General features: G+C 39.2%; 1 protein-coding gene and 5 non-coding genes across 8 annotated transcripts; 5 read left to right on the top strand and 1 right to left on the bottom strand.

Moving 5' to 3' along the window:
- Positions 1-464: 464 nt before the first annotated feature.
- trnas-gcu (transfer RNA serine (anticodon GCU)) lies at positions 465-546 on the top strand. The gene has a single exon. It is a non-coding gene; the product is annotated as a tRNA-Ser (tRNA).
- Positions 547-3,213: 2,667 nt separating this feature from the next.
- On the top strand, positions 3,214-3,295 carry trnas-gcu (transfer RNA serine (anticodon GCU)). Its single transcript has one exon. It is a non-coding gene; the product is annotated as a tRNA-Ser (tRNA).
- Positions 3,296-6,109: 2,814 nt separating this feature from the next.
- On the top strand, positions 6,110-6,191 carry trnas-gcu (transfer RNA serine (anticodon GCU)). The gene has a single exon. It is a non-coding gene; the product is annotated as a tRNA-Ser (tRNA).
- Positions 6,192-6,898: 707 nt separating this feature from the next.
- Positions 6,899-6,980, top strand: trnas-gcu (transfer RNA serine (anticodon GCU)). The gene has a single exon. It is a non-coding gene; the product is annotated as a tRNA-Ser (tRNA).
- Positions 6,981-7,689: 709 nt separating this feature from the next.
- Positions 7,690-7,771, top strand: trnas-gcu (transfer RNA serine (anticodon GCU)). Its single transcript has one exon. It is a non-coding gene; the product is annotated as a tRNA-Ser (tRNA).
- Positions 7,772-12,553: 4,782 nt separating this feature from the next.
- On the bottom strand, positions 12,554-17,671 carry ankrd40 (ankyrin repeat domain 40). Of its 3 annotated transcripts, none has more exons than XR_014122767.1 (6): positions 17,109-17,670; positions 16,441-16,589; positions 15,755-16,291; positions 15,349-15,530; positions 13,401-14,778; positions 12,554-12,803 (listed from the first exon to the last, which is right to left on the bottom strand). XR_014122767.1 is itself a non-coding variant. In XM_081711117.1 (6 exons), the coding sequence occupies exons 1-6, from the start codon at positions 17,240-17,242 to the stop codon at positions 12,763-12,765; spliced, it is 1,107 nt and encodes a 368-aa protein (XP_081567243.1). In that variant the 5' UTR covers positions 17,243-17,671; the 3' UTR covers positions 12,554-12,762. The 3 variants fall into 3 exon arrangements, 2 of the variants coding, with proteins under 2 accessions (XP_081567243.1, XP_026859188.2); XM_081711117.1 differs by having other exon boundaries at positions 13,401-13,464; positions 17,109-17,671; XM_027003387.3 differs by having other exon boundaries at positions 12,554-14,778.
- Positions 17,672-18,618: the final 947 nt, after the last annotated feature.

Below are 18,618 nucleotides of genomic sequence, written 5' to 3'. Positions count from 1 at the left end.
CTGACCAGGATATTAACGTGATGGTTAAGTAATCCTCTAACCTCTGCATGAGAATTTCTATGTTGAAAATGAGTTTGTCCTTGAACTGAACTTATATCCCCAAACAGTTGATGTGGTCACAGATATGTCAAAGTGAAGTATGGATAGTCCATTGTGTTCTGGACCTGTGTGTTTGAAACCCATCTTTGTCCACAAGGCTTTGTTTACATATTCTCAGAATGACTGGGCTTGTTGAGTTTGTATCCTTCTGAAGGCTGTTTTAAATCTCGATGACACCAATCAACTTGGCTGAACGGATGCTGAAAGTAAAAGGCTCATTAGTTGGCCCCCTTCGTAAATGGGCTGTAAAGCTAACGAATAAACAGAGTTTGCACAATGTACATGTCTTTGTATACAAAGTGCTGTTACAAGGCATACTGAATTTGTTTTCATCTTTTAATTTGCAGTTAGAAAAAGTAAGATGTGACGAGGTGGCCGAGAGGTTAAGGCGATGGACTGCTAATCCATTGTGCTGTGCACGCGTGGGTTCGAATCCCACCTTCGTCGTTGATCCTAAAACAAGCTCTAGTCAGATGTGTGTACTCTAGATGGTTAAAGGCATAGTCTTATTGTTTGAGATGGGTCTGAATGCTTTTGGCTGGAATGATCAGGGTCTACTGAAAATAAGGAATCAACAGTGCTGAAACAATGACATACCAGTGCAGTGTAATAGCATTTAACTGCTGTTTTCAGGAGCCCTAGACCAAATTGTTAATCTTCTACTCTTGAATTCAACTCAGTCCTTCAACCCTGACCTGGATGTTAAGGAGATGGGTAGGTAAACCTCTAACATCTGCATGAGAATTTCTATTGTGAACATGAGTTTGTCCTTGCACTGAACTTCTATCCCCAAACCGTTGATGTGGTCAGAGATATGTTAAAGTGAAGTATGGATAGTCCATTGTGTTCGGGACCTGTGTGTCTTTGAAACCCATCTTTGTCCCCAAAGCTTTGTTTACATATTCTCCGAATGACTGGGATTGTTGAGTTTGTATCCTTCTGAAGGCTGTTTTAAATCTCGATGACACCAATCAACTTGTCTGAACGGATGGTGAAAGTAAAAGGATCATTAGTTGGCCCCCTTCTTAAATGGGCTGTAAAGCTAACGAATAAACAGAGTTTGCACATTGTACATGTCTTTGTATACAAAGTGCTGTTACAACGACAATCGTGGAAGAGAGTTTGAGTCGGTGGCTAGCGATTTCTTCAAGCTCAATATGCTAAATTGATCAGGGTCTACTGAAAATAAGGAATCAACAGGGCTGAAACAATGACATACCAGAGCAGAATAATAGCATTCCACTGCTGTTTTAAGGTTCATTCCCATGCTAATTGGCAAAACCTGTTTTCAGGTGCCCTAGACTAAATTGTAATTCTTCTACTCTTGAATTCAACCCTGACCAGGATATTAAGGTGATGGTTAAGTAATCCTCTAACCTCTGCATGAGAATTTCTATGTTGAAAACGAGTTTGTCCTTGAACTGAACTTATATCCCCAAACAGTTGATGTGGTCACAGACATGTCAAAGTGAAGTATTGATAGTCCATTGTGTTCTGGACCTGTGTGTTTGAAACCCATCTTTGTCCACAAGGCTTTGTTTACATATTCTCAGAATGACTGGGCTTGTTGAGTTTGTATCCTTCTGAAGGCTGTTTTAAATCTCGATGACACCAATCAACTTGGCTGAACGGATGCTGAAAGTAAAAGGCTCATTAGTTGGCCCCCTTCGTAAATGGGCTGTAAAGCTAACGAATAAACAGAGTTTGCACAATGTACATGTCTTTGTATACAAAGTGCTGTTACAAGGACAATCGTGGAGGAGAGTTTGAGTCGGTGGCTAGCGATTTCTTCAAGCTCAATATACTCAATTGATCAGGGTCTACTGAAAATAAGAAACCAACAATGCTGAAACAATGACATACCAGAGCAGAATAATAGCATTCCACTGCTGTTTTAAGGTTCAATCCCATGCTAATTGGCAAAACCTGTTTTCAGGTGCCCTAGACTAAATTGTAAATCTTCTACTCTTGAATTCAACTCAGTCCTTCAACCCTGACCAGGATGTTAAGGTGATGGGTAGGTAATCCTCTAACCTCTGCATGAGAATTTCTATGTTGAAAACGAGTTTGTCCTTGAACTGAGCTTATATCCCCAAACAGTTGATGTGGTCACAGATATGTCAAAGTGAAGTATTGATAGTCCATTGTGTTCTGGACCTGTGTGTTTGAAACCCATCTTTGTCCACAAGGCTTTGTTTACATATTCTCAGAATGACTGGGCTTGTTGAGTTTGTATCCTTCTGAAGGCTGTTTTAAATCTCGATGACACCAATCAACTTGGCTGAACGGATGCTGAAAGTAAAAGGCTCATTAGTTGGCCCCCTTTGTAAATGGGCTGTAAAGCTAACGAATAAACAGAGTTTGCACAATGTACATGTCTTTGTATACAAAGTGCTGTTACAACGACAATCGTGGAAGAGAGTTTGAGTCGGTGGCTAGCGATTTCTTCAAGCTCAATATGCTAAATTGATCAGGGTCTACTGAAAATAAGGAATCAACAGGGCTGAAACAATGACATACCAGAGCAGAATAATAGCATTCCACTGCTGTTTTAAGGTTCAATCCCATGCTAATTGGCAAAACCTGTTTTCAGGTGCCCTAGACTAAATTGTAAATCTTCTACTCTTGAATTCAACTCAGTCCTTCAACCCTGACCAGGATGTTAAGGTGATGGGTAGGTAATCCTCTAACCTCTGCATGAGAATTTCTATGTTGAAAACGAGTTTGTCCTTGAACTGAGCTTATATCCCCAAACAGTTGATGTGGTCACAGATATGTCAAAGTGAAGTATTGATAGTCCATTGTGTTCTGGACCTGTGTGTTTGAAACCCATCTTTGTCCACAAGGCTTTGTTTACATATTCTCAGAATGACTGGGCTTGTTGAGTTTGTATCCTTCTGAAGGCTGTTTTAAATCTCGATGACACCAATCAACTTGGCTGAACGGATGCTGAAAGTAAAAGGCTCATTAGTTGGCCCCCTTCGTAAATGGGCTGTAAAGCTAACGAATAAACAGAGTTTGCACAATGTACATGTCTTTGTATACAAAGTGCTGTTACAAGGCATACTGAATTTGTTTTCATCTTTTAATTTGCAGTTAGAAAAAGTAAGATGTGACGAGGTGGCCGAGAGGTTAAGGCGATGGACTGCTAATCCATTGTGCTGTGCACGCGTGGGTTGGAATCCCACCTTCGTCGTTGATGCTAAAACAAGCTCTAGTCAGATGTGTGTACTCTAGATGGTTAAAGGCATAGTCTTATTGTTTGAGATGGGTCTGAATGCTTTTGGCTGGAATGATCAGGGTCTACTGAAAATAAGGAAACAACAGTGCTGAAACAATGACATACCAGTGCAGTGTAATAGCATTTAACTGCTGTTTTCAGGAGCCATAGACCAAATTGTTAATCTTCTACTCTTGAATTCAACTCAGTCCTTCAACCCTGACCTGGATGTTAGGGAGATTGGTAGGTAAACCTCTAACATCTGCATGAGAATTTCTATTGTGAACATGAGTTTGTCCTTGAACTGAACTTCTATCCCCAAACCGTTGATGTGGTCAGAGATATGTTAAAGTGAAGTATGGATAGTCCATTGTGTTCGGGACCTGTGTGTCTTTGAAACCCATCTTTGTCCCCAAAGCTTTGTTTACATATTCTCAGAATGACTGGGCTTGTTGAGTTTTTATGCTTCTGAAGGCTGTTTTAAATCTCGATGACACCTATCAACTTGTCTGAACGGATACTGAAAGTAAAAGGATCATTAGTTGGCCCCCTTCTTAAATGGGCTGTAAAGCTAACGAATAAATAGAGTTTGCACAATGTACATGTCTTTGTATACAAAGTGCTGTTACAAGGACAATCGTGGAGGAGAGTTTGAGTCGGTGGCTAGCGATTTCTTCAAGCTCAATATACTCAATTGATCAGGGTCTACTGAAAATAAGAAACCAACAATGCTGAAACAATGACATACCAGAGCAGAATAATAGCATTCCACTGCTGTTTTAAGGTTCAATCCCATGCTAATTGGCAAAACCTGTTTTCAGGTGCCCTAGACTAAATTGTAAATCTTCTACTCTTGAATTCAACTCAGTCCTTCAACCCTGACCAGGATGTTAAGGTGATGGGTAGGTAATCCTCTAACCTCTGCATGAGAATTTCTATGTTGAAAACGAGTTTGTCCTTGAACTGAACTTATATCCCCAAACAGTTGATGTGGTCACAGATATGTCAAAGTGAAGTATTGATAGTCCATTGTGTTCTGGACCTGTGTGTTTGAAACCCATCTTTGTCCACAAGGCTTTGTTTACATATTCTCAGAATGACTGGGCTTGTTGAGTTTGTATCCTTCTGAAGGCTTTTTTAAATCTCGATGACACCAATCAACTTGGCTGAACGGATGCTGAAAGTAAAAGGCTCATTAGTTGGCCCCCTTCGTAAATGGGCTGTAAAGCTAACGAATAAACAGAGTTTGCACAATGTACATGTCTTTGTATACAAAGTGCTGTTACAAGGCATACTGAATTTGTTTTCATCTTTTAATTTGCAGTTAGAAAAAGTAAGGTGTGACGAGGTGGCCGAGAGGTTAAGGAGATGGCCTGCTAATCCATTGTGCTGTGCATGCGTGGGTTTGAGTTCCACCTTCGTGGTTGATGCTAAAACAAGCTCTAGTCAGATGTGTATACTCTAGATGGTTAAAGGCATAGTCTTATTGTTTGAGATGGGTCTGAATGCTTTTGGCTGGAATGATCAGGGTCTACTGAAAATAAGGAATCAACAGTGCTGAAACAATGACATACCAGTGCAGTGTAATAGCATTTAACTGCTGTTTTCAGGAGCCCTAGACCAAATTGTTAATCTTCTACTCTTGAATTCAACTCAGTCCTTCAACCCTGACCTGGATGTTAAGGACATGGGTAGGTAAACCTCTAACATCTGCATGAGAATTTCTATTATGAACATGAGTTTGTCCTTGAACTGAACTTCTATCCCCAAACCGTTGATGTGGTCAGAGATATGTTAAAGTGAAGTATGGATAGTCCATTGTGTTCGGGACCTGTGTGTCTTTGAAACCCATCTTTGTCCCCAAAGCTTTGTTTACATATTCTCAGAATGACTGGGATTGTTGAGTTTGTATCCTTCTGAAGGCTGTTTTAAATCTCGATGACACCAATCAACTTGTCTGAACGGATGGTGAAAGTAAAAGGATCATTAGTTGGCCGCCTTCTTAAATGGGCTGTAAAGCTAACGAATAAACAGAGTTTGCACATTGTACATGTCTTTGTATACAAAGTGCTGTTACAACGACAATCGTGGAAGAGAGTTTGAGTCGGTGGCTAGCGATTTCTTCAAGCTCAATATGCTAAATTGATCAGGGTCTACTGAAAATAAGGAATCAACAGGGCTGAAACAATGACATACCAGAGCAGAATAATAGCATTCCACTGCTGTTTTAAGGTTCATTCCCATGCTAATTGGCAAAACCTGTTTTCAGGTGCCCTAGACTAAATTGTAAATCTTCTACTCTTGAATTCAACTCAGTCCTTCAACCCTGACCTGGATGTTAGGGAGATTGGTAGGTAAACCTCTAACATCTGCATGAGAATTTCTATTGTGAACATGAGTTTGTCCTTGAACTGAACTTCTATCCCCAAACAGTTGATGTGGTCACAGATATGTCAAAGTGAAGTATGGATAGTCCATTGTGTTCTGGACCTGTGTGTTTGAAACCCATCTTTGTCCACAAGGCTTTGTTTACATATTCTCAGAATGACTGGGCTTGTTGAGTTTGTATCCTTCTGAAGGCTGTTTTAAATCTCGATGACACCAATCAACTTGGCTGAACGGATGCTGAAAGTAAAAGGATCATTAGTTGGCCCCCTTCGTAAATGGGCTGTAAAGCTAACGAATAAACAGAGTTTGCACAATGTACATGTCTTTGTATGCAAAGTGCTGTTACAAGGCATACTGAATTTGTTTTCATCTTTTAATTTGCAGTTAGAAAAAGTAAGATGTGACGAGGTGGCCGAGAGGTTAAGGCGATGGACTGCTAATCCATTGTGCTGTGCACGCGTGGGTTCGAATCCCACCTTCGTCGTTGATCCTAAAACAAGCTCTAGTCAGATGTGTGTACTCTAGATGGTTAAAGGCATAGTCTTATTGTTTGAGATGGGTCTGAATGCTTTTGGCTGGAATGATGAGGGTCTACTGAAAATAAGGAATCAACAGTGCTGAAACAATGACATACCAGTGCAGTGTAATAGCATTTAACTGCTGTTTTCAGGAGCCCTAGACCAAATTGTTAATCTTCTACTCTTGAATTCAACTCAGTCCTTCAACCCTGACCTGGATGTTAAGGAGATGGGTAGGTAAACCTCTAACATCTGCATGAGAATTTCTATTGTGAACATGAGTTTGTCCTTGAACTGAACTTCTATCCCCAAACCGTTGATGTGGTCAGAGATATGTTAAAGTGAAGTATGGATAGTCCATTGTGTTCTGGACCTGTGTGTTTGAAACCCATCTTTGTCCACAAGGCTTTGTTTACATATTCTCAGAATGACTGGGCTTGTTGAGTTTGTATCCTTCTGAAGGCTGTTTTAAATCTCGATGACACCAATCAACTTGGCTGAACGGATGCTGAAAGTAAAAGGCTCATTAGTTGGCCCCCTTCGTAAATGGGCTGTAAAGCTAACGAATAAACAGAGTTTGCACAATGTACATGTCTTTGTATACAAAGTGCTGTTACAAGGCATACTGAATTTGTTTTCATCTTTTAATTTGCAGTTAGAAAAAGTAAGATGTGACGAGGTGGCCGAGAGGTTAAGGCGATGGACTGCTAGTCCATTGTGTTGTGCACGTGTGGGTTGGAATCCCACCTTCGTCGTTGATGCTAAAACAAGCTCTAGTCAGATGTGTGTACTCTAGATGGTTAAAGGCATAGTCTTATTGTTTGAGATGGGTCTGAATGCTTTTGGCTGGAATGATCAGGGTCTACTGAAAATAAGGAAACAACAGTGCTGAAACAATGACATACCAGTGCAGTGTAATAGCATTTAACTGCTGTTTTCAGGAGCCCTAGACCAAATTGTTAATCTTCTACTCTTGAATTCAACTCAGTCCTTCAACCCTGACCTGGATGTTAAGGAGATGGGTAGGTAAACCTCTAACATCTGCATGAGAATTTCTATTGTGAACATGAGTTTGTCCTTGAACTGAACTTCTATCCCCAAACAGTTCATGTGGTCAGAGATATGTTAAAGTGAAGTATGGACAGTCCATTGTGTTTGGGACCTGTGTGTCTTTGAAACCCATCTTTGTCCCCAAAGCTTTGTTTACATATTCTCAGAATGACTGGGATTGTTGAGTTTGTATCCTTCTGAAGGCTGTTTTAAATCTCGATGACACCAATCAACTTGTCTGAACGGATGGTGAAAGTAAAAGGATCATTAGTTGGCCCCCTTCTTAAATGGGCTGTAAAGCTAATGAATAAACAGAGTTTGCACAATGTACATGTCTTTGTATACAAAGTGCTGTTACAAGGCATACTGAATATGTTTTCATCTTTTAATTTGCAGTTAAAAAAAGTAAGATGTGACGAGGTGGCCGAGAGGTTAAGGCGATGGACTGCTAATCCATTGTGCTGTGCACGCGTGGGTTTGAATCTCACCTTCGTCGTTGATGCTAAAACAAGCTCTAGTCAGATGTGTGTACTCTAGATGGTTAAAGACATAGTCTTATTGTTTGAGATGGGTCTGAATGCTTTTGGCTGGAATGATCAGGGTCTACTGAAAATAAGGAATCAACAGTGCTGAAACAATGACATACCAGTGCAGTGTAATAGCATTTAACTGCTGTTTTCAGGAGCCCTAGACCAAATTGTTAATCTTCTACTCTTGAATTCAACTCAGTCCTTCAACCCTGACCAGGATGTTAAGGTGATGGGTAGGTAATCCTCTAACCTCTGCATGAGAATTTCTATTTTGAACATGAGTTTGTCCTTGAACTGAACTTATATCCCCAAACAGTTGATGTGATCACAGATATGTCAAAGTGAAGTATGGATAGTCCATTGTGTTCTGGACCTGTGTGTTTGAAACCCATCTTTGTCCACAAGGCTTTGTTTACATATTCTCAGAATGACTGGGCTTGTTGAGTTTGTATCCTTCTTAAGGCTGTTTTAAATCTCGATGACACCAATCAACTTGTCTGAACGGATGCTGAAAGTAAAAGGATCATTAGTTGGCCCCCTTCTTAAATGGACTGTAAAGCTAACGAATAAACAGAGTTTGCACAAAGAACATGTTTTTGTATACAAAGTGCTGTTACAACGACAATCGTGGAAGAGAGTTTGGTTCGGTGGCTAGCGATTTCTTCAAGCTCAATATGCTCAATTGATCAGGGTCTACTGAAAATAAGAAATCAACAATACTGAAACAATGACATACCAGAGCAGAATAATAGCATTCCACTGCTGTTTTAAGGTTCAGTCCCATGCTAATTGGCAAAACCTGTTTTCAGGTGCCCTAGACTAAATTGTAAATCTTCTACTCTTGAATTCAACTCAGTCCTTCAACCCTGACCAGGATGTTAAGGTGATGGGTAGGTAATCCTCTAACCTCTGCATGAGAATTTCTATGTTGAACATGAGTTTGTCCTTGAACTGAACTTATATACCCAAACAGTTGATGTGGTCACAGGTATGTCAAAGTGATGTATGGATAGTCCATTGTGTTCTGGACTTGTGTGTTTGAAACCCATCTTTGTCCACAAGGCTTTGTTTACATATTCTCAGAATGACTGGGCTTGTTGAGTTTGTATCCTTCTGAAGGATGTTTTAAATCTCGATGACACCAATCAACTTGCCTGAACGGATCCTGAAAGTAAAAGGATCATTAGTTGGCCCCCTTCTTAAATGGGCTGTAAAGCTAACGAATAAACAGAGTTTACACAATGTACATGTCTTTGTATACAAAGTGCTGTTACAACGACAATCGTGGAAGAGAGTTTGGTTCGGTGGCTAGCGATTTCTTCAAGCTCAATATGCTCAATTGATCAGGGTCTACTGAAAATAAGAAATCAGCAATACTGAAACAATGACATACCAGAGCAGAATAATAGCATTCCACTGCTGTTTTAAGGTTCAATCCCATGCTAATTGGCAAAACCTGTTTTCAGGTGCCCTAGACTAAATTGTAAATCTTCTACTCTTGAATTCAACTCAGTCCTTCAACCCGGAACAGGATGTTAAGGTGATGGGTAGGTGATCCTCTAACCTCTGCATGAGAATTTCTATGTTGAACATGAGTTTGTCCTTGAACTGAACTTATATCCCCAAACAGTTGATGTGGTTACAGATATGTCAAAGTGAAGTATGGATAGTCCATTGTGTTCGGGACCTGTGTCTTTGAAACCCATCTTTGTCCCCAAAGCTTTGTTTACATATTCTCAGAATGACTGGGCTTGTTGAGTTTGTATCCTTCTGAAGGCTGTTTTAAATCTCGATGACACCAATCAACTTGTCTGAACGGATGCTGAAAGTAAAAGGATCATTAGTTGGCCCCCTTCTTAAATGGGCTGTAAAGCTAACGAATAAACAGAGTTTGCACAATGTACAAGTCTTTGTATACAAAGTGCCGTTATAAGGCATACTGAATATGTTTTCATCTTTTAATTTGCAGTTAGAAAAAGTAAGATGTGACGAGGTGGCAGAGAGGTTAAGGCGATGGACTGCTAATCTGCTGTGCCTGCGTGGGTTGGAATCCCACCTTTGTCGTTGATGCTAAGACAAGCTCTAGTCAGATGTGTGTACTCTAGATGGTTAAAGACATAGTCTTATTGTTTGAGATGGGTCTGAATGCTTTTGGCTGGAATGATCAGGGTCTACTGAAAATAAGGAATCAACAGTGCTGAAACAATGACATACCAGTGCAGTGTAATAGCATTTAACTGCTGTTTTCAGGTGCCCTAGACCAAATTGTAAATCTTCTACTCTTGAATTCAACTCAGTCCTTCAACCCTGACCTGGATGTTAAGGAGATGGGTAGGTAAACCTCTAACCTCTGCATGAGAATTTTTATTTTGAACATGAGTTTGTCCTTGAACTGAACTTCTATCCCCAAACAGTTGATGTGATCAGAGATATGTTAAAGTGAAGTATGGATAGTCCATTGTGTTCGGGACCTGTGTCTTTGAAACCCATCTTTGTCCCCAAAGCTTTGTTTACATATTCTCAGAATGACTGGGCTTGTTGAGTTTGTATCCTTCTGAAGGCTGTTTTAAATCACGATGACACCAATCAACTTGTCTGAACGGATGCTGAAAGTAAAAGGATCATTAGTTGGCCCTCTTCTTAAATGGGCTGTAAAGCTAACGAATAAACAGAGTTTGCACATTGTACATGTCTTTGTATACAAAGTGCTGTTACAACGACAATCTTGGAAGAGAGTTTGAGTCGGTGGCTATCGATTCCTTCAAGATCAATATACTGGTTTGCATACTGAATGTTTTCATCTTTTAATTTGCAGTTGGAAATAGTAAGATAGGACGAAGTGTCTGAGAACTTAAGGCGATGGACTGCTAATCCATTGTGCTGTGCACATGTGGGTTCGAGTCCCACCTTCGTCGTATATTCTAAGACAAGCTTTAGTCAAATTTGTATACTCTAGAAGGTTAAAGACAGTCTTACTGTTTGAGATGGGTCTGAATGCTTTTGGCTCGATTGATCAGGCTCTACTGAAAATAAGGAATCAACAGTGCTGAAACAATTACATACCAGAGCAGAATAATAGCATTTAAATGCTGTTGTCAGGTTCAATCCCATGCTAATTGGTAACACCTGTTTTCAGGTGCCCTAGACCAAATTGTAAATCTTGTACTCTTGAATTCAACTCAGTCCTTCCAGCCTGGCCAGGATCTTATGGTGATGAAGTTTATTTATATGTGCATACTCTCAAAAGATAAAGGATTGCTGTTTGAGATTTGACAAATCACCTGCTATTGATGAGTGTCTGTTGAAAATAATGAATCAAGAGTAACATACCAAAGCACCTTAACAGTGTTTTAGTGCTGTTTTCTCATTTATTCACATAGTAATTTGCAACAGTTGCTTTAATGTATCCTCTTTGTTCACTAACCTGTAAAGGATCTCTGACCTCTGCATCGAGAGGTGCCTGAGAGTTTAAGGCAAAGTCAGCTTCCTCACTTAAATGTCTGCCTATTTCTTGTTGAATGAGAAGTAGAGGACCAGAAAGATTTTGCACAATGAACAGTTGTTTATAAATTGTAGTTAAATCACTTTAGGTGATTAGTCAAGAGGTTAAGGTGCTAAGACTGCTATTCCTTTGTGATCTATCTGCGATAAACTGAACCCCATGTTTGTCTGTAAGACTTTGTTTAAATTTGGTCAAAACTGTTGGAGAACCCTTAAAGTTTTAAATGTTTTTTTTTTCTCAAGTATAAGGCCACTTAACGTGTTGCCTTAATGCCTGCTGAAAGTAAACGAATTATTAATTTTGATCTTACCAACTTGCAGTGCCCCAGTCGTTCCTTCATTCACCTTGGCTGGTACCAGACTTGGGACTTAACTCTACCACCTGGTAGTTATAATAATATAATGGATTTAATTCTGCCTATCATTGAAAAAGAGAGACATTCTGAAAACACTCGATCACACCCACCCACCTCAGTGGTTAAGGTACTTGAGACTGCCAAGTTGCCACTGTTGGGTCCCTGAGCAAGGCCCTTAACCCTCAATTGCTCAAGTTGTACTCAGTCATAATTCTAAGTCGCTTTGGATAAAAGCGTCAGCTAAATGCCGTTGATATATACACACACATTTTTTTTGGTTCTCTTGTCATTATGGAAAAGCTGTACCAAGTAATGTGGGCCCCCTCTATCTTGGCAGACTACTGCTTGACACTGCAGAGGGATGTTTCTGAGGACAAATATTGGCAAATCCCAAACATTGTACATTTTATTAGTACAATTTGTACACATTTTCTGTGTGTATATATATATATATATATATATATATATATATATATATATATATATATATATATATATATATATATATATATATATATGTGTGTGTATATATATATATATGTGTGTATATGTATGTGTGTGTGTTTGTGTGTGTGTGTGTGTGGAATATTTACACCATACATGATAGAAAAATTCTAAAAGCAGATTTGGATTCAATGTGAAAAGTACTATAAATGTTCATCAATTTCATTTTTGGATGGATAGAAAGGTTCAAATTTTGTTGCCCAGTGTACTTGCATCTCTATCGCACTGAATTTAGGGTAAAATGTAGATAATACTCTAAGATTTACTATACTTTTATAGTATAGTATACTTTTAGAGTACATATTTTTGCATGAGTAAATACCCGCAGAAAAAAAAAAAAGAGTATATGAAAGTACACAAAACATACACAATATCAGACTCTGGATGCATAGGTTAAGTCAAACTGTATTCATCCTCTAGAGTACACTGTTAAGAGTTTTAAACAAATAATTCTTACAGTCAGAAGCTTTTGATCCATTTCAACATAGCAGTTTTCACTGTTCAGCTTCCTCAACCAAGCAACGTGAAAAAATCAAACGCAAAAGCAGCCAGTTACATCAATACATTTCAAAACAGCACAGAATATAAATGCATGGTCAATGACTTTTACCATGCACCCACAGCTTGCAATGTCTTCCTGTCTTTATAAAAGGGAATAGCAAAGATAGAAAGAGGAAAAAGCAAGAAGAAAGTATTGAGTGTGTGCTTGGTTTCATTCTAACTATAGTATACTCTGCATTTTCCTTTCAGTAGTTTCCCTTCCCACAGAATGAGTCCAGCTAAGAAAAATTTATAGAATAAAAATATAAAAAAGATATAACACAATAAACCAGTATGTTGGGGGTATAAACTAAATCTAACTGTGAACCAAGTAGTACATTAGGAGAGTATTTGTTACCAACCCCATTGCCCCAGGTAAAATGTGACTCTTTCAGATTAGTGTTTAATAAAACTTAACAATCAAATGTATGGTAAACAATTTAATATTTAATCCATCTCCCTATATGCAGTTATGAACACAAAGCCTAATTTGTACATTTAGAATCTACACAATTGCTCCATACACAGAAGCAAAACACATTTGTGAAATTCTCATATAAATTAAACACTTCCCCTAATCTGTATGTGCACTATGTATATTTTGTTTAGTTTTTCTGGCTTATAGAAATTTTATTTAGATAAAATAAAGAACTATTGCAAATGTTATGTGTAAACCAAGGAGAGCATTACAGACCTTTGAGAAGTGTCTTGAATGCCAATGCTGAAAGAAGTCCAGACAACAGTATGAATCCTGCTTCCTTAATATAAAAACATTTTCAAAATACATCCAGATAACCATATTCAACATAGTAATTCTGTCCCTCGTATTCTGATTATGAAATTAAACTTTCAAGAATATAGGGAGAGTTAGTGTTTGTGGAAGCTCACATTAATTAATCCTGTTTGAACTTATCTTTCACCCCTTTAAAAATGAAATAACTTGCTACATTATTCAGCTCAAAATGAACAAGGGACATTACAAAAGAACATCATGAGGATATGCGTTTCAGCCAAGAGTTTTGTCCAGCTCTTCTAATTCTTGGCTTGCAGTGACTAAAGAAGCAGCAAAGGCATTGATTATTAAACAGCATTGAGGAATTCAACAAACGGGTAAAGGCCCATGTGTTACAAGTAATGTGATAGCAGTGGCATTTTCTAAAGTGCACAAGGAATTTTCTGACATACTTTTGATCTTTTATTTCAAATTGCTCCATTCTGGTAGATTTCAATCAAACAGGGTCTTCCCCAATGTTACTGACACATGCCAACTACACACTTTTAAAAATGATTTTTATCATCCAAACCCATTTGCCATATGCACAGCCAATGCACAAAGTAAATTAGCCTCTAGTGGGAGAACAGTGGATAAACATGCTGATGAAGGGGTTGACCAGAATTGCCAATCGGAAGTGCTGGTATAGGGCACGTTCCCTTTCCTCTGAGCCGTTTTCAAAACCACACAGTGGTTCGATAAGCACATACAGCAGTGAGGCAGACCTCAAAAATTCGCATAGCTCAAAAGCATGGGGTGATAACATTTGAACGCTTTCTACAACCCAGTGGCACACATGAAGAATTTGAATATTCAAATAGTACCCATGGGTACTACAGCATGATGAACTCATGACCCATGAAATAATTGTTTAGCTGCATCAGAGACACAACCAAGCTAACTAGTATGACTTTGGTGTGGGATGAGGACTGCAAACATTTCACTGAATGGCTGCTAAGGCCATACATCGGCAAACTCCACAGCTTTAGGGCAAGAACCATATGCCTAACATGGTATACATACTGAGAAACAAAAATGGAAGAATGGCATCTGACTTCAAGAACTAAAACTATCTATAAATGGGGTATTTTTGGGCCAGAGTCCCAAATTTGGAGCAAGTCAATCCATCTTGTGCTGGGTGTGGAGCAGAGAGCTAATAGGTCAGCCTAGAGGCCTTCATATTGTAGCAGGGCCTATCTGCCAGTGCTCCTGGGCCTCCAGAAAACAGAGACAAACTCTCTGCCTTCTCCAGCACCACCTCAAGCTCTTGGAAGTCCTGTAGCCGTGCCACATCTTTGTCCTGGTATGTCAACACAAGCACAGGATTAGGAAAAATTAGCTGTTTGCATCATTCTGGACTTTTATTATTCAGTAGGAGCTTGGGTATGGTTACTCTGCACACCAGTATATGGCTATGCATAACCTTTAATGCGAATAGGACCTGTTCATTAGAGGCAAAAAGTATGACAAAGTTAGTAAACTTTGACCCTACCACAAAATTATCCAGCCTAATGATCCGGACACTGGGCTTGACAGCCCAGAGGAACTTTTCCCTTGGGGTTTTTACTTGTCTGCTTTATCAAACCTTCAGCATTCAACTCACCTGTCTGCAACTCAAGTCAACTATACCGAGGAGTCACAGTTAATATATATAACTAACTACTGAGGCCATTGTGAGTAAATTAACATAAATACAACAATTACCATATAAAGACTAAGAGCTCTGAATAGAAAAAAATATATAAAATGTAAAGATGGCTATATTGCTTTCAATACATTCAAATGCTGTACGTATGGGCTCATATTCATACATTGGCAAGTATGAAAATTGGACAACAAACAGATATAAAGGGAAAAAAATGCAACCCACCTTTCTTAGCATGGTGTTGGGAAGTTTGCGTATCTTTTCCACATGTTCGGCACTTATGTCCAGCTCACGGCAGCAAACACGCAGCAGTGCCCGATATGTCAGTTCCTGCCGATCCAGCTCCACTTCGATGAAATCATTTTCTCTAGCATGTGGGTTCTGGATTCGGACCTTCAGAACCAGCTCTAAGGCAGAGAGTGAGTGAGAGAGAAAGAGAAGGAAATACATTATGCGTTTCCAAAGAGAAACAGAGAGGGGGGAAAAAACTCAACATTTATTAAGTTATTAATTCAGCAAATTTATATAAGAGCAGCAAAAGTGTATACTTTCTACAATAATTACAGCATTATGGTTTGGACTTTGCACAAGTCAATCTTTTGGGTTCCAAACAGACACCCATTTCACATACCCTGCACGTTGACTGGAAAGGTGCTGGTGAAAAAAAAGGGCTGGAAGGCAGGCTGTGAGCAGTTCAGCTGCTGAGGGAAAGACTGCTGCCGGGTAACCGTGGGGTTAGAAACAGACGTCTGGTTCGTGCCTGAGCCTGATGAGGACAGGGGGGGGCACACAGGCCCATTTGGGGCAATGGCGTGATTGTGGGAATATTCACCGTGGTTGCCATGGTGGGCCTCTGGGGACATCTCCATGGACAGGGGCCCATTAACTACTGGGCTTGGCACAATGCCATTCTGCTCTACCACAGACATGTAGGACAGGCTTTGGGGCTGTTGCTGGGGGGGCTGCTGCTGTTCTTGTGTGGGGGACAAGGTTGCTGGCTCAGAGTCCACTGCTTCTAAATGGTTGCTAGTGCCATTCTGGGAGATGTGTCGCACTAGACTTAGGTCATCCGCATCCATCTTGCCATACAAGAAGGGTGGGTTGGATAAATAGTTCGGAATGATTGGCAGGTCTGGTTCCTTTACCTCAGGCATATTCTCCTCCTCCACTGTAGAGAGATTCAAACATTAATAAGCTATGACTATTAGACAGAAAATTGACAAAAAACGTCGCGATTCCTGGTTTCTTTAACTTTTTGTAATTAACAAAGAATACAGAAAATTAAATACAAGGAAGCTTTTTCATCTTTAGACATACCACCAAGTAGTCTTCTAATCTCAGGTTTGGAGGTCAACTGAACAGCTAACTCATCTTTTGCAGTAAGAATTTCTTTGTCAGCCCCAGAATTCAGAAGATATGCCACTACATGTTTGTGGTTTCTCTTGCATGCCCAATGCAAGCAAGTCCTGGTGAAAATAAACAAACAAATAAAAATTAAAGGTATTGACGACTACCTTAAGGATTTGGTGTTAACTTAAACACACCACGTGACAGATCAGATTTTCATGGTCTTAAATCTCTAAGAGGAACAGCAACAGGAAGCAGACACATTTCCAACAACCATAACATCACAAAGTTCATGAAATTCATGATCCCAAATAATCAGCAGTGAGAAGGGACTCGTGCAATGTTTTATATACAAATCCAGGTAGGAGCTGTCAAGCGATTTAATTTGAAAACCAAAAGCTATTGCACTATATTCTACTACGCGTACCACCAAAACGCATACTCTGAATTACAGCTACGAGCTAGCTAGATAACGATATACATTTTGCTATTTTTAGGGGGTAGCTGAGGAGAATTAGCTAGCCATTACGGATAAGAAGGTCTAGGCTTACGGTGTAGCTATTAACTTATTTGGGAAAACATTTGATCAAAGAACAAAATTATTTCAGTACACAACTGATAGACCTTTCTAGACATACCAGCCATTGATTTCATTTTGAGAGTTGATGTTAACTCCGCTCTCGACTAAAGTCCGTACTTCATCAATGTCTCCGATGGCACTTGCCTCTCTTAACCGCTCTTGCAGTTCTTTATCCAAAGACGTCGTTGACATAATTCAACTAACGTTAGTTAGCTAGCTACCACTTAACTTTCATACGAACAGGTCAAATATACATATAGCTATATATGTATGTGTGGGGAGAGCGTTCAATCCCAAACAACCTAGCTAGGTTAGCTACCTAGCTAGTTAGCTAGAACGATTGTGCTTGCCCTCATCAAATTGTTGCGTGTTGTTTGCTAGCTAGCTAACCAGCTAGTTAGTTACGCTATGTAGGTAGCAGTAATAACAATTACATAAACAAAATGATTCTATTCCTAAAATAGTCTTTACACGTTGAACTGGCAAAATAACCTTAGAATAATAACTACATAAATGTATGTGTAACCGGGAATTACTTAAAAGTATGCCTTTGGCGACTAGCGAAATCCCCTTTCGGCTGCAAGTACTCTTCCCATTGTGGGGGTCAGTTTTGAATGTAACAACAGGGGACAAAATATTGGGTTCCTATGTAGACAGGTAGGCTAGCGTTCAAGCAATTATAAGATGTTTTACTTTTTATTTGTAATTTATTTAGGCTGTATTTAGGTTGTGTGCATCGAATTGCTTATTAAGTCAGAGTCATGGCAGATAGATGGCTAATGACTTTACCCCTTTGTAAATTTAGATTATTTTGTACCCAGATCTGTTGTTCTAAAGATTGTATTTTTTAAATTAATTTAGCTTATTATGAGCATATAGGCTAAAATAGATGCTAGATAGTCTCTTCTTCAGTAAGTGAACAGTCTACCACAACATTCATAACATATTTGGCATGTTTTTGCTATTTAGACCTTTTTGATAAGTGAACTGGATCACACGGTGTAATAACCTTAAGAGACATAACTAAAGCCCAGTGAGGTTTAACAAGTATAGCTGATCAGAATTCCTCAATTACTGCTTTAATTTAAGTATCTTTACTGACAGATTAAAATTAATGCAAAACTCTCAAAACTCACCACGTCGTTTCTAAAATTGCAGCACAAACAAAAACAAATATTTAATTTGCAAATGTGATGTTACTGCCCCCTGGAGGATATTAATGTCCAGAAACGATGTTACACCTAAGCATCATTTTGAATGCGCTCAAAATAAATCATAGTCTTAACCAGCAAAGGAAGTGCATATAAAGTCCACAGCGCTACTTGTGTCAGTCACTGCTAGTGAGGACAGGTGTAAATGGGAGTGGGGGGAAATTATGCAAATCAGCACAGTAAAATAAATATTGTTGGACATTTTATTCATTTACTGTAATATGTTATTGTGATATTTTAGAACATCACATGCATCCAGAGCATAAAATAATGAATGTAACCACTTGCCACTGTCTTTATTTATAACAGAATAGCTTATTTGTGCAAAAGTATTAAAAGTGGGCACTGGGAAAAAAA

Source organism: Electrophorus electricus, chromosome 3 (assembly GCF_041902795.1).
Source record: "Electrophorus electricus isolate QZ-2024a chromosome 3, ASM4190279v1, whole genome shotgun sequence".
Lineage (NCBI taxonomy): Eukaryota > Metazoa > Chordata > Actinopteri > Gymnotiformes > Gymnotidae > Electrophorus > Electrophorus electricus.
This window is presented reverse-complemented; position numbering and strand designations above follow the sequence as displayed.